We start from the raw sequence: 15,173 nt of genomic DNA on the forward strand, positions 1-15,173 counted from the left end.
ATTGCTGTGTGTGAAACAGTTGCAGATAAGAGCTCCAAAAATGAAATCAGAGGCAGTAACACACACACAAAAAAAAGAGTCGCATCTCATATTTAATTCAGGGTTCTTGGCCTCAGGTATGAGTAAATTCACAGCTCCATTCTCTCCCCCACTTTCTTTTCTCTTGTCATCTTTTATTGATTTATAACTCTCAGATTACATCTCCATGATATATCTGGGTGCAGAGGCACCACATCCCAAACCAGTATCTGAGGCAACATTCAGAATAATCCAGCCTCGTACCTCGGATTCATATCATATCATTTTACAATGTTTTATGAATACATTTTTGTTGCATGCCAACCTTAAACCATCTGGTCAGGAGACTCCTTACTGTTGGCTGTACATACTGAACCAGAATGTGTTTGAATTATGCAAACCTGAAGGCTATGAATAATAGATCCATACCATTGATTTCATGCCCTAATTTTTCCTAAAAATGTCATGAGGTCAGATTAATATTAATATTGTTTCTATGTCACTGACAGACCCATTGGCTTTGTTATGTGCTGTATGACACCAGCGACAGCTGCTTTCAATTTTTATTATGCAGCAAAAATGTAGATGTGCTCTTTAAGCAGACAAAAGGTTGACTGAACATAGGAAGACAATTCATGCACTTAAGGCTCAGCTTACTGTATATACTGAAGCATATGTAAACAGTTACAAGCAACATGTTAAAAAAAATGCAAACGCAATATTAGCAGGAAAAGACATAACTGAGCAAGTTGTCCCCTCTGCAGGTAGAAGCTGCTTCAACTCTGTTATGTTCTGAATAAAAAAAAGTAACAACTCTTTTACTGCTGGCACATTTTGGTCTGACAGAAATTCATGAAGTTACCAAAAAGTTTCAGTTTGCACTTTCAAATTAAAAAAAAAAAAAAAAAACTATTGTGGAAAGGAAATGTCTTTCCCTGGTGCATGACATGAATCTCAAAAAGTGTGTGTAACTGTCTGGTATTCAATGCTTTGCAAAAGTCTCAAGCTACCCCTCATTTCCTTTATATCTTGCTAGTAAAATGGGAAATAGGTGCAGTGGCATGTGCAAACATACAGTTAGGTCCATATATATTTGGACACTGACAAAAGTTTTTTCTTTACCGTTTACTGAAATATATTCCAATTATAGTTATAGAATGGATATGGAAGTAATGTGTAGACCATCACCTTTCATTTGGGGGTATCAATATTTAAATTGGATGAAGGAGTTTCAGCTCCTGCCACCTTCTTTTTAAAAGGACCAAAAGGCTCAAAGATGGTTTCATGGGCAGGTGTGGGCAATGCCCTTGTCCCGTATCAATTAAACAGATAATAGGCCTGGAGTTCATTTCACGTATATTGCTTGCATTTGTAAGTTTTTTTGTTTGTTTCTTTTTCATTTAAAATTCATTGTGGTAATGCACAGAACCAATATGAGGAAAAAAAAGTTGTCCCTGTCCAAATACTTAAGGAGCCAATTAAAATGCAAAAACATTATATAAGGCAAAAAGAGCTCAAAAGACAATATTTGGTATCCACCGTTTAACACAGCCTGAGCATACTTAGGCAAGCTTTCCTGTAATTTATTTAAGTAGTCTACAGGAATAATTGAAGGAAATCCACAGCTCGTCTTTGGATATTGGTTGCCTCATCCAGAAATTCTGACATCAATCTGAACTAGAAATTTCAAATTTAGATTCACCACTGCATAAAACCTATTGCATCTAATTTTCAGTCTAGTTCTTGTACAATTTGACATACCTTAGTCTTTTGTCCCCATTACCCATCCTATAGAAAGGCATCTCAACAGCCACCCTTCCACTGAGACCATTTCTGATCAACTGAAGGATAAGATGCATCTCTTTGTCCCTGTGTCAGGTCTTTGCTGGATTTTTTCACAACATGACATTCAGCTAGTGTTCATCTGGTTATTACCATGTATTACCATTTTCATACAAAAATGGTAATCAGTTTTGTATCTGCATGGGTAACCCAACTTTATCAAGTTAGTTTCAAGTTCATTCTCAGTTAAGTACCTGAGTTTTGTCATGTCCTGCCACAGGATTAGTATACTACTGTTCATTCAATGTAGACTCTAAATTATGCTTCATAACCTAAACTGCATCCAGACCTGAAAGACCTGGCATTACTCAACCACAGGATGGAAAGATTAAAGACTAGAAGGGGAAGCTTGGCAGCTCCAAAAAAAACATCAATCTTATCCACAATATCTTTTAATCAGGCATATGTGGCAATTATACAATAAACAGTATGTTTAATCTGCATTGTTTTGATGGAATCAGACTCCCTCCTTCAAGTACACGGTGTACTAGTAAATCAACTGTTGGAAGGTTTCTTATGAAATTGGACCTCATGTCTCCTGCAAATCTGTGGCGTGAAAGAGGAGTTGGATGTCTTGGATGAGGTTTGGTGTTTAGACGGCATGATTGATTTTTATACTCACTAGAAGAGGGTATCTTTCCAAATTAAATAAGCTTTTGATTAGAGGTTTTTTTCCACATTCCTCGACCTCTGGTCTTTGACTAATGTGGCAACAGATTAAATAAGTTCAGTCTTCCTGTAGTGTAGAAGTGACACGATCTTAAAGACCCCCCTCACCTTGTTGAAATGTCAGTATGGTGTTTGCATGTGCTGCTAGAAGACATATCGTGACGGGGGGGACTTAGCCAATGCCATGAGCATTTACACCATGGATGTGATTGAATCAAACATGGATTCAAACAGGTTTGTTCTTTTGGAAATCCTGGCTAATGAACATGTCACATTCAGATGTGTTAGGGCTTCCTTTTTCCAGGGCTGGTAATCGAAAACGTTTTCTTGATGTTTAAAATACCAACACGTTATCAGCTGCTTGAAAAATTCAAGATTAGAATTCTTACCCTGTTCAGTTCACTCTTCTTCAAAATCAGATCTTCTGTTTCTATCATATATTTGTCAAACATTACAACACGCCATCGAGAAGCACCAAATTACAGGTTTAAACAGACTCTTGTAAGCAGTAAGCATTGTTTAATACATCAATGTTATATCGCCAGTCACAGCCAGTCGTGGTTTGATGTTGAATGGCGGTCCATAGAATCTGTTACAAAGTAATCATCAGAACAATAACAGACATAGCAGCTCCCAATCCATCACAATTCACAGATTACTGTAATTTGTGAGGTACAGAAAGAGTTCTGGTACCATCGGTTGGGTGCTCTGTACAAACCAATGACATTTGCAATTTATTGAGAAGTCAATCATATCCAGAATATTACAACTGCATGGTCAGTAGTAACCATGGCTATAAAAAAAGCATGAAAATATAGCATGACACAGAATTGGCGAACACTGGGATATTTGCGTTGTGCACATAAAGGTTGTGCTGTGAAAAGGACCCATATAACTAAGAATGGCCAGACTACAACTCACACTTGAGTCATTTATATACATCTACAGTTACATGGAAATTCTGTCACAGTTGTTGCATGTTGAACTTTCCTTTTTCCTCTCACATTTATCCCTTTGCTTTAATCCCTGGCTCTTCCAAGTTACATGTTGAAGTATCATTGAGCAAGCTACTGAACCTTAAGTTGTCCTCAACGCATTGGGGCCTGAGTGTGTAAATGTTAGGTTAAAAGTGCTTCGAGACAGAAAAATGTATATGTGTTTAGAAAAGAAACCATTTGCAACTGTTGTTTCTTTTAACAAATTAAAACTAATTAATGAATTAAATTATAAATAAATAAATATTGAGTACTTGCTACTATTTTTTGACACAAACAGCACAAGTTTCCCACCTTTTTCACAATATTTTAACAATACTGTGCCATGGTCATGACTCAAAAACAACTTGAATCCATATCAGCAGTACATCTGTTCGACTCAGTGTGACCTTTGCATAATGAGGACAATATCTGTAGGTGGCACTCCAACTCCTGTCATCCTGTTGTTAACCTCAGCATGATTTAACAGTTTAACAAAACTCAGCACACTCTTTTAGTCATTGAGTTATACCCACGAACTCCCTCAGGACTTTTCGGCCATCAGAGACGGGTGTCAGAAACATTGTTTTGACCTGAATGGCGAGAGATCTGCTAGCGTGCTACACCACAGCTGACAATGATGGTGGGAAAGAGCTCGATACGAGGAATTGCAGGGGAACAGAAGGAACGCGGGAGGGGGGAACAGCAAAGACCGAAGGGTAAGGATCCTGGAGAGATGAGCACAACAGACAAGACAAGAGAGCCACAAGAAACAAAGGAGAGTAAAAAGAGCAAATGCCAGAGGGAGAGTGTTTATATGGATGTCACAGGAGGAAGGAATGGGAGGCTCTGATTAGAAAAACAAATCAATTTATTTAGAAAACATGACACACATCCAGCAAGAAAAAAATGCCTCAAACTGAATTTCGATTGCCAGCTTTGACTGTGACAGATAATGATTTCTGAAACAGAAAAAGCCACATTACTACAGATGCTGCTGCAGTCTTAACAAACCACTCAAATGAATAGCTTCCTCCCACAGGACTGCTAATACATGCATCACACACTAATGTTGTATGAGAACATAAACAAGTGGTTCTAAATCTTTTGGTTCCAATTAATTTAGTAAAATAAATGAAATACTTGATTGTGAGAGAAAAAAAAAAGCCAAAATCTAAAATCAGTACTATAGAAACACACACAGAACTGAAGGCAAATTAGCAACTCCAAAGGCATAAATCGAGACAGATTTTGTCTTGTGACACTAGGGAGGCTTTAGACCTCTCAGGTTATTTCATACCAGTTGATCCTCATATTGCTTACGGAAACAGTCTCCCACAGGAAAGAATTCCCAGCAACGCTCCTGGTACATTTTCCACACGTAAGATTCCTGGCAAGGTCAACAGAGTAGCAATTTATCAAAAAGTCATTAATTTCATCATGAACACATTCTTTGACAGTGAGCTAATTAGAAAAATAAAATGAAGTTAGCAGGCTCCATTTCTTTTATGTTTGCTTGTACCATGCCAGAGAAATAGATACATGCTCCATCTATGAGTACAGACAGCCATGTACAGTAAGAGCTGTCACTGTTGGGTTTATCACCTTACTTGGGGGAATTCCTCGAGATTTTCTTCTGCCTTTGTGCCCATGGATGTAAAGTAGGCACATTCCCATCTTCCTTGTTAGTAGCGCAAGATGGTGAAATTGAGGAACACATTTTTTTTTGTGCAGAAGTCAGAGGAGGAGGAGTGCTATCTTAAGAGAAATTACCTTAAGAGACATTTCAGCTATCAGCTCCAATGGGAGTTTTACTAGATCATTTAACACCTGGGTTTTTAATGACTAGATGGATATAGATGGTCCTGAAGACATATTATGTAATTGAATTGATTAAACTAAAAAATAAAACATAAACACTTTATTAACTTATCAGATAAGTCTATAGATTGCTGTCAAATAAAGATTCATTTCCTCACCTACTGCCTCAATCATGTGCATGTCAGTAATCCATGGAGACGTGACAGGTTTGAGTCACATGACTCATATCTAAAAGCCCTAAAACAAAGGATGTGGAAAAAAAAACCCTCTCTTTGAAGCCTTTGTGACTCAGTGAGAGAGAGGGCATGAGGTAAGGTTATTAGGGAGTTTTCCATGTACTGGGACTGAAATGTAGCCTGTTCAACTGTACAACAGGCTGTAGGAGCTTCTGCTCCTTAAATAGTACATACCACAAGGGGATTGGGGGACCAGGCATTCCCGTTCAGGGGCCATGCATAACCCTTGGTTATCACTGGGGAATGGAGGATTGTATGGTCCAGCTGCAACACTTCATCTTTATGCCAAAGCTGCCACAGCTCCTCTACCAGCAGCTGCATCATGATTAAGAACCATGTTTTCACATTCTGGGGCCACCAGAATGACTACTAGTTTCTCCACTTTAAGTACTTTCACCCTGGCTGGGGAAAGCTTTGATTTCATGGTGGCTAAGTTCATGTGCACACTCAGGAAAATGGCTGAATAGGTAACAAGAAGAAAGTTTGTCTTTTATGGTAAAATCTAGCGCACATGAGGATGCAAGACTACTGGCATCCTGGAGTGTTTATTTTGTTATGTGCGCAGGCAAGTCTAAAACTTTTCACTTTTTTTGACTAGGTGACTGTAAATGGCCATTGGGAGCAAGGAGTTTCCACTGACCTTCTTTAGCAGACAAGTAGATGAAGAAAATCAGAGCAAGGCTGAAAGTCATGTGTATGGTAGAGACAGTGCTAAAGGGGTCAGTGTGGAAAACAAGGGTGTAAAAGAAAATCTTCAAGACTGCGCATGTGCCAGGATTTCTAATCAATAGTGACAGCTCTTAGAGGACATAGCCTATGAGAAAGAAATATTTTTCCACCAAGCAGCTCCTCTTTCAAGCAATATCTGAGAAGAACAATATGCTGAAAGAATATACCCATTATATCTAGGAATAAGTCCCAGAACCCATTTGATTTGAAATGCCCCAAGTTCAAAATGTTTCAGGTGGATTAAATCAATGTAGTTTTCTTTGACTGTGAGCAATTGTGCCATGAAACTGTAAATATTTGCCTTTTTAAAACATGCCACTCCTTTATGTAACAGGTAATGTATAATGTTACAACAAAAAGATCAGAAAATGAATCAAGTACTTGCCTATTTGTAATCGAACATGCATTTTGTTAAATGTGGAGCACTAATTGCACAATGTTTTGTGCTTAAGTGGAGATGTATTCATAATGGCAATATCTAGCATGTATATTGTTATAAAATATGCGTGCCAGGAGTGATAAGGCTTTTGAGAGACAGTGTGAATGCATATTCTGTCCTAGTTGAAAAGGTTACACCACAGCTCTGTCATTATCATGGTAAATGTGTGAAATAACAGGTCACTGAGACACGAAGGGAGTATTTTTGGAAAGCTATACTTTGGGATTTGATCTTGTCAAAATAGTGTAATTGTTTAGGAAATTTAAAAGTGCACATCTAGTTCTTTGGTTTGATCATGCTATAAAAAGAAGACAATTATACCTGCCCCGTGTGTTCTGTCTCATCCTTGTTAATAAGGTACATCAGAAAAAATCTGCAAAGACACAGAAGGGGGAATTATGCAACAAGTTTCAAATCTTTCAAACCACCAATGATTTCATCTGGTTCTGTGAAAACTTAAATTAACAAACTGTTCATGTAGTAGTCAAGTAGAAGGATTATGATGATTATGAATTTAAATTGGATTTCAAATGCAAAAATATAACCAGCAATATCAACCTGACAATCAGGTTAAAATTACCTTTAATACTTGCAATTATTTGATGATTGACAAGCAAGAAATAATGAAATCTAATGATGCTTTGGTTTATTAAATTATGAGTAATGATGCTACAGCCTGTAGACCTTTATCAGGTGAGCCAAAAATGTCAAATGAGGCATGACTGTACATACATATTCATGAGCAAAGAAGAGTCCATCAATCAGGGGATGCAAACACATCCTGCTAGATCCATACTAATCAGTCTCAAAAGCGCTTGCCACAGGCAATTATTGACATGGCAACAATGTACAATGCAATGACACCTTCAAAGTAACCATTTTTACTTCTAGCAGAAAAGGTTCCTTCATGTTACGCTGAAAAGCAGTGAAAAAGACAAAATGATAATCACTTTCTAACCATGACGACTTAATAAGCTTGAGTGGGGTTATTGTTTTCTTTAATACCTTCTATTACACACATTTTCTTATTTTTATTAGCGTTTCATCCTATTGTACTTATTGTGGTACTCTTGAGCATTTCAATTAGCAGTCTGTGTATGTAAATGACTATGGCTTTCTTAATGTAATACAATTAGCTTTACATAGTAGGTGTCTTATAATATACAGATAAACTGTGTTCTTGGTGGACACAGAGTTTGGTCAAATGCATGTATTTTTAGGTTAGGAGGTGTTTTGATTCTTACTGGACTGTCATTACACATATCACAATGAAATGATTAACAAAGCACAGAGACACTCACAGACCACTTTATTAGGTATATTTTGCTAGCACCAGGTTGAACCCCTTTTTGCCTTTTTCAAGGCAGGGTTTAACAAGGTGCTGGAAACAATCCTCAGAAATGTTGGTCTAATCTGTTGCTGCAGATTTTTCAGCTGTACATTAGTAATCCAAATCTCCTCTTCCACCACATCTCATTGGTACTCTAGTGGAGATATGGGGACTGTGGAGCTACAGTGAGGAAACCTGTCTGAGATTATTTGAAATGTGTGACATGGTGCATGAACTTGCTCTAATCAGCCATCAGAAAATGTACACTGTGGTTATAAAGGGATGGCTGTGGTCAACAAAACTCAAATAGGCTGGGATGTTTAAATTATGTTCAGATGATACTAAGAAAATATTGCTCATACCATTACAACACCACCATCACCAGCCTGATACATTGTTACGAGGTAGGATGTATACGTATCTAATGATGTTAATGCCAAATTCTGATCATTCCATCTGTGTGGTTGTGTGGAAAACCCAGGCCAGCCTGTCTGGCTCTAACGGCTGAACCAGAAAATCATTTACTGAAAATCATCTTTCTTCTCCATTGCGATGCTCAGTTTTACCTTCAGCAAGTCGTTGTGACCATGTCTGCATACCCAAATTCACTGAGTTGCTGGAATGTCATTGGCTTATTAGATATTTGCACTAACAAGCAGTTGAACAGGTATACCTAACAAAGTGGCCATTGAGTATACGTGAAAAATAGAACTTAAAGACAATGGTTTGAATCTGAATTGCAAGCTGTGGTAAACAAAGTTTTATACTGAGAGCTAATCTTGAGAAAGGGGATGAACTTATAGCAATGATTTATGGAGACATACAGATACACAGCCAAGTGTGTTAATTAGATTTATAATGTTTGTATTTTATAACTGTTCAGTGGTGACAAAGCATGCATAAAACTTACAAATGTAAACATGACCAATGCGTAAGAACTTAGTTTTAATATTTCTAAAATTAGGTCGAGTTGATATCAAACCCAGGCATAAAACCAGTGCTTTGATGAACTCACAGATAGTTGGCCAGGTTGTGCTCCTGAAGCGTGTGAGTCTCAAAGCCATGAGGAACCGTATCAAAGTATTCACTTCCCATTCCACATATAAAACATTTGGTCTGCAGGAAGAGAAAGTAAAATGTAATGGTTCATGAAACAGATTTGGACAAACATGATGTTCCCCAGACTAAATTAGAAAGACCAGAAGCCCGTTGTTTTAGTGCTCTGTGATTCAAATGTGGTATTTAGCCTGCTAGCACAACAATCTGACACCTTTTTTTTTTTCTTAAACAAATGCACTGAGAGGACACCCACATAAGGAAAATACTGGTAAGGACAGAAACCTAATATTCCTTTTGTAAGCCACTGTGCAACACTTCGGGGATACTGAAAGTTGATTCTGATCATCTGACCGTAGCTTTCCCAGCCTTGTAAAGAGGACAGCTGTATAATGATTAAAACTCAAATGAGCCATGAGCAGCTGAACACACAAAGAGTTGGGGAATGGTTGCAATCACAGCATTAGGGTTTTCATATAAATGCCCTCCTTGGCTCAAACCAGCGTTCCTCCCTGTCCAGGATGTGTACATCCTTGTAACTGAAAAAGCAGTCACCAGTCTTTAGGTGTAAACAGACAGCAGAGTCCTGGCCTGATGAGTAAGGTCTTCTGTGTTCTGCCATCTGCTAAGCCAGTGGCTTCCTTGATATATAATAGCAGTCCTCTCGTTACTTAAATGCATACACTATATTGTTTCATTTGTGTCAGGGGACCCAATCTTCAACACATACCAATTTTTGGCTTGTTTGGGGGTTTCAATGTCACAAAGACAAAGTGTTTTGAAAAAAAAGATGCTTTGGGAAAACCAAACAACCTGTTTGTGCTGTGACAGTGATTGAAAAGAAGCAATAACGAAATATGTGTTTTGAGTTTAATGCATTTTAGGTCATTTCTATTTATGGCAAATAATGGTGGAATGGAGCTCAACCTGATTTATCATTGCTGAGAGCAGCAGAGCTTAATTCCCCTATAATACAACATCTGAAAAACAGGTGTAAAATCTGTGACACTGTTTTATATTTTGTGACACAATGACAAATATAACATATACAGTAGAAAGAAAAAACACATTAGACGAAGATGTTGGAAAAACTGTCACAAGTCTATACCGAATTAACACAATGTATCGCTATTTTTAACAGTTTCACAGCCCCAGCTTGCATCTGCTCTATTCAGCCTTCAGCAATCTGTAAAATATTTTATGTTTTCTTGAATTCCTTCTGAATGTGTTTTGCAGTCAGCTGAACCACAGCTCTTACTATATTTTATGTTGTTATTGTTTTCTCTGTGAATGTGGGATGGCAGATGCTGACTTAAATGTTAATGACAATAACAACTATATGAGTACACTCTTTTCAGACAGTAGCTCACCAGTTTTGTCAGACTAAGTGTACTACCCTGTTTCCTCAGTCTTGTAATCAAAGGTCTAGTTTTCGATTACTTGGCTGCCTCTCCTGCACCTTTGGGCTTTTTTGCTTCCTTCTAGTGTCAGACTGTCTTTCTAACTTTGTGTCTTTTTTTAGGTTCTGATTCTCATGGTTTGTTAAAGCCTTATAGCCTTATATATTTTACAGATACCAGTGAGGGTTTTAGCCTGGCTCCCTGGTTCACTGGGTTCAGCAAAACAACCCTAACAGATAACTATTCTTTAAATAACAAACAGTGCATTTCCATTTGTTTTTCTACTCCTTCTAGCTTCTATGTATGGGCACATGAGCATTCACACATGAGAGAAACAAGACTGAAAGACTGAAAAATCTGCCAACAAATGCATATTTTATGAATACTTTATTATTATTATTTTTTAAATCAACAATTTGTTTTTGTCAGACTAGAGTTTCTGTGCTGACAAGTCACTAATCATTCAAGAGAAAGAGATAATGGTACCCTCTCATTAGTGCTAATGGTACATTTGTTTCCTGTGAAACAAGCCCCACAACTGAATGTACTTCATTTATGTAATTATATGTGTGTATGTGTGCAGTTTGTTTGCTCCCACATACTTAAGTTACAGCTGAAGTCTGTACTATGAAACAGGATTTCATCTTATCCAGGTAACTTCAGGATTAACCTGAGTTTTCTGTACTATGAAATGCTGATTCACCACCTACTGACCAATCAAGTCTTCAGAAAACAACTGATTTGAGGCCTGAGGGATCCTTGATCTCTCAGACTTCTATGCACAGATAGTAGGATGGTCTAAAGTTTTTCAACAGAGTTAATAACCAGCTTTGTATGACCACTTGTTCTGATTGCTGGCGTTAAGGTAAGTGAATCCAGGTAAAAGAAAGACACTCTAGGCATGTTGACCTTGCTTCATAGTACCAAACCCTGGTATCAAACTTAGCCACAGAAGCTGCTGCTACATAAACATGGTGCAAAGGATAATATCAAGCTTTTATAGGACATTTATATCTCACAATGCTGGATTATGTATTGTTGGAAATTGATTTTGCTCAAAATATGGAAACAAACAAAAAAATTGTGGTTGCTTACTGCAATATAATGCGTATATTAATAACAAGTGTTTTTTTTTTTAAATAACAGCGCTATCATCAATAGAAATATACTGTGAATGTGTGAGACAAAGTGTCAAATCTCACCTCCATATCCTCCTTCACCTGTTCCTGTTGGTCACGAAGCTCTCCAAAGGCATCAATTATCAAGCCTAAGAGCAACAGCATAAGCTTTTTCAGTACATGTTGATGCATGATAAATTCTTTATTTCCAGTTAATTTTAAGTTGCAAAACAAATTCACCATGTGTGTGTGTTTGTGTGCGTGTGCGTGTCTTACCCTGGATAATGGCCAGGAGGATGACAATGACAAAGAAGAAAAACGTAATATCAAAGACAATCCGTTCCACCTCAAACTCATCTCCAGCAGGATCCTCGATCTCATCGCCAATTCCACCGCCTGCACGCACTCCCACATACATGTGGAACATGTAACACTAAAATAAATAAATAAATATTCTGTATGAGGATCAGAGCACTTCTCCCTCAATTTATTCCTCCCTTTAACGGGCTGTCTTTGCTAGTGGTGTGAAGCATTGAAGAATACTTGTTAATATTGAAGCTCAATAAGAATTTATTCTCTGCACTTTCATCACTCTATTCATGTTTGTTGCTATTGGGGAGAAAAAATATTAAACTGCCATTACTTCTACATTTTTAAACAATAGTGTAAGTTTTGTTTCTCATCAATCTTCTCAGACATGTATTCCCCTTCGGGGAGTATAAGGCAAGACAAATTAACATTCAAGTTGTCTACCAAGGGCTACACTGTGCTTTAACTGCCAAGGACAATATTTTCCACAAGGAATTTGAACAAAATCAAAATATCAAAGATTTTTCCATACAAGTCTTCTGCTTTGGATTCATACGCTTTCATTGTACTCGTCTTTAAAATGGTACGGCAATGACTGTAGAGAGATTGATACAACAGCACGGTGAGTGAGACTGAGGGTTTACCGTAATATCCCTCACCTCCTATATTAACAGGGTTTCATTCAAATGCTTTTACTTCCCATCCGCCTGCATATGTGAGTGACAGTGGAGTCCATATTAGAATAAAGCAGGCAGTGGGGTGTTAATATTTTGAGTGGCCAAACAAAGGGCTGTGCTGAGGCTTCGGGGGCTGTTTTCTCTCAAAGTGTCCATCATTTTACAGAAAAAAAAAGTTGATGGAATAAGACATGAGGCTGTTTTCATTTGAACAATGGGGATCCCTGTCAGAACCTTCCTCCACCTCTCACACTGTGCAGGTAGAAAAGGAGGTGGGTGGCTGTGTTTGCGTTACAAAGATAAGCACAAAAAGATAGCGACGGTGATAAGAGGCAGATATATGTGGAGAGAGAGTGTGTGTCAATATGCACATTAAACTCACAGTAAGCATGTCATTGCACTTCATGTCTTGGATGTCCTTGTCATCACTTTTGTTGTAGAACTTTCTGAAGAAGTTGAAGGCTACAACGGTATAGAGGTACACCACAACAGCCAAGAGGCCCACGGTAAGGATCAACTGACAAGCACACACACATAATTAGAAAATGACAGACAGAGGCAGACGGGCTTTAATACACTACTTCTTCTTTAATACACTACTCAATATAACCTCACAAGGTGAAAGCAAACATCTGCTGCATTGTAGCTGCACCCATGAACACACATGGAAACTGGTGGAGAGAGAATTAAGGACAGATCCATGCAGATATGCAAATGCACAAACACACACCTGTTTGCCATTATGTGTGACAGAGGAGAGGATGGTACGAAGTGTCTTGAAACCCATAGCGATATCCAAAAGGTGGGCAGCAAAGAAGAAGTTGTTATAATGTCCCAGAAACGACATGGTCATGTACCATGCCAAGTACAAGAAGGACTGTAAGTGCACACACGAGCACAACCAAACATAAGAAACACAACCAATATAGATTACAAGGACAGATAAAGAGACAAATGTGTATTTTAGATAAGTCGAATAAAAAGGATATTAACATCTCCTCCTCTGCTGTACGCCCAATTTTTACAACCACTGCCTGGTAACATTAACCAAATGGTTAACATAAATTGCAGGATGTACCACCTTTGCTTTGGCTTATAACCAAACTGAGCAAAAGTCATAAACTATTAGATGCAATCCAACTTACATTGTCAGTGAAAACTACACCTAGTTTCCAGACCTGATACTTCATGTCAATGGAGTTGCATCTGAAAAAAAAAATATGATATGATTAATTAATAAAAAAAAAAAAAATTGATAGACAATAACAAGAATAATTAAACAAGGTCAAAATGTTAGTGATTTACATCAGAGCCTTGACCTACTGTGTTTTTAAAAATATAAAAACACAGTCTCAGTTATGGGGCTTTTTCTTAGAATATTATGTTCTTCCTCAAGTACAGCATAATGTTCTAGGACCTTTTTTACCTGTTACATAACATATACACACAGACACATACACACACACACACACACACACACACTGTTCGCAGAACCATTATTAAAAATGCCACGGGCTATTAATAATCATTTGCCTGAAATGTTATTTTACTAACAAGGCCCACACAAGAGCCAAACATAACAGTAAATAAACCCAGACTGTTAATGTATTTCACCAGGGACCCATTTTGTAGTCCAATTCACTTCCACAGTAAAATGCATTAGAAAATGGGCTGTATTGATTTCATATTTAAATTTTTTTATGTCATTCCCAGACAGCCTGTATACTAGCCATCCTCCAGATAAGTAGCTACATTATTGCGATCACTGCAAGCTTCTTTGTGTACAGCTGCCTACCTAATCCATATTATGGAGGCCTGTCAGGGAAGAATTATTTGTATTTATTAAAATGCATATACAATATAGAAAATGAGATTGTGTTCTTGCATGCATTAAACCTTTCTATAGCAATGCCATAAATAACGAAAAACTACACCATCATTTTGTCTGAAATTGCACGCAGAGCTAAATAAATGACACATTAGACCTCAGATGTTTCCCATGAATCTTTTTAAGAATGCACAATTGCAAACTCTACTCACAGAGCACTCCAGGCAGTGTCTCTCTTGAGCCTCTTCTTTGTTTTTGTTTCAGAATTAAGGTCTAAAGCAGCCTTGTCCAGACCTAGGAGTTCACTTATCTTCTCGCAGCCATAAAAGTCACCGTACTTATCCATCACCTGAACAGGGAAGAAGACATGTTTGCATCGTGACGCAAGCAATGTGTTCTTCAGTGTATCGTCACATAAATTACACAAGACAATGATAAATGGTATTTGGATTAATACTGAATTCTGCATAGTCTAAGTGTAACGAAACAAAGATTGTCAGACACTTGTGTTGCAAATGTTTTTGGGGGTTTTTTGTTTAGTTTTGCTTGTTTGGACAGTTGTGTTAATGACTGGCACAAACACTGGTTTTAAAGTAATCAACACATTTGTGTTGATGCAGACTTTACCATTTACCTTCCTGATAGAATGCACAGGCGTTGCATCTCGGTTTAAAAATATTAACTTGGGCTCATGACAAATACAAGAGTTTCAACTTTATGTGACTGA

At 37.7% G+C, this 15,173-nt stretch overlaps 1 protein-coding gene across 1 annotated transcript in view; it reads right to left on the bottom strand.

The window, feature by feature from the left end:
* Positions 1-3,057: 3,057 nt before the first annotated feature.
* The window catches only part of ryr2b (ryanodine receptor 2b (cardiac)), a 73,496-nt gene continuing 61,380 nt past the window's right edge, over positions 3,058-15,173 (bottom strand). Inside the window, exons 96-104 of the mRNA XM_084949253.1 lie at positions 14,659-14,795; positions 13,764-13,824; positions 13,349-13,495; positions 13,001-13,135; positions 11,909-12,065; positions 11,717-11,781; positions 9,074-9,174; positions 7,050-7,101; positions 3,058-4,893 (exon numbers count right to left, since the gene is read on the bottom strand). Coding sequence (XP_084805379.1) covers positions 4,798-4,893; positions 7,050-7,101; positions 9,074-9,174; positions 11,717-11,781; positions 11,909-12,065; positions 13,001-13,135; positions 13,349-13,495; positions 13,764-13,824; positions 14,659-14,795 — 951 coding nt within the window. The 3' untranslated portion in view covers positions 3,058-4,797. The remainder of the gene's footprint in view (positions 4,894-7,049; positions 7,102-9,073; positions 9,175-11,716; positions 11,782-11,908; positions 12,066-13,000; positions 13,136-13,348; positions 13,496-13,763; positions 13,825-14,658; positions 14,796-15,173) is intronic.

Source organism: Perissodus microlepis, chromosome 13 (genome assembly GCF_051167445.1).
Source record: "Perissodus microlepis isolate ML-2025 ecotype Zambia chromosome 13, ASM5116744v1, whole genome shotgun sequence".
Classification (NCBI taxonomy): Eukaryota; Metazoa; Chordata; class Actinopteri; order Cichliformes; family Cichlidae; genus Perissodus; species Perissodus microlepis.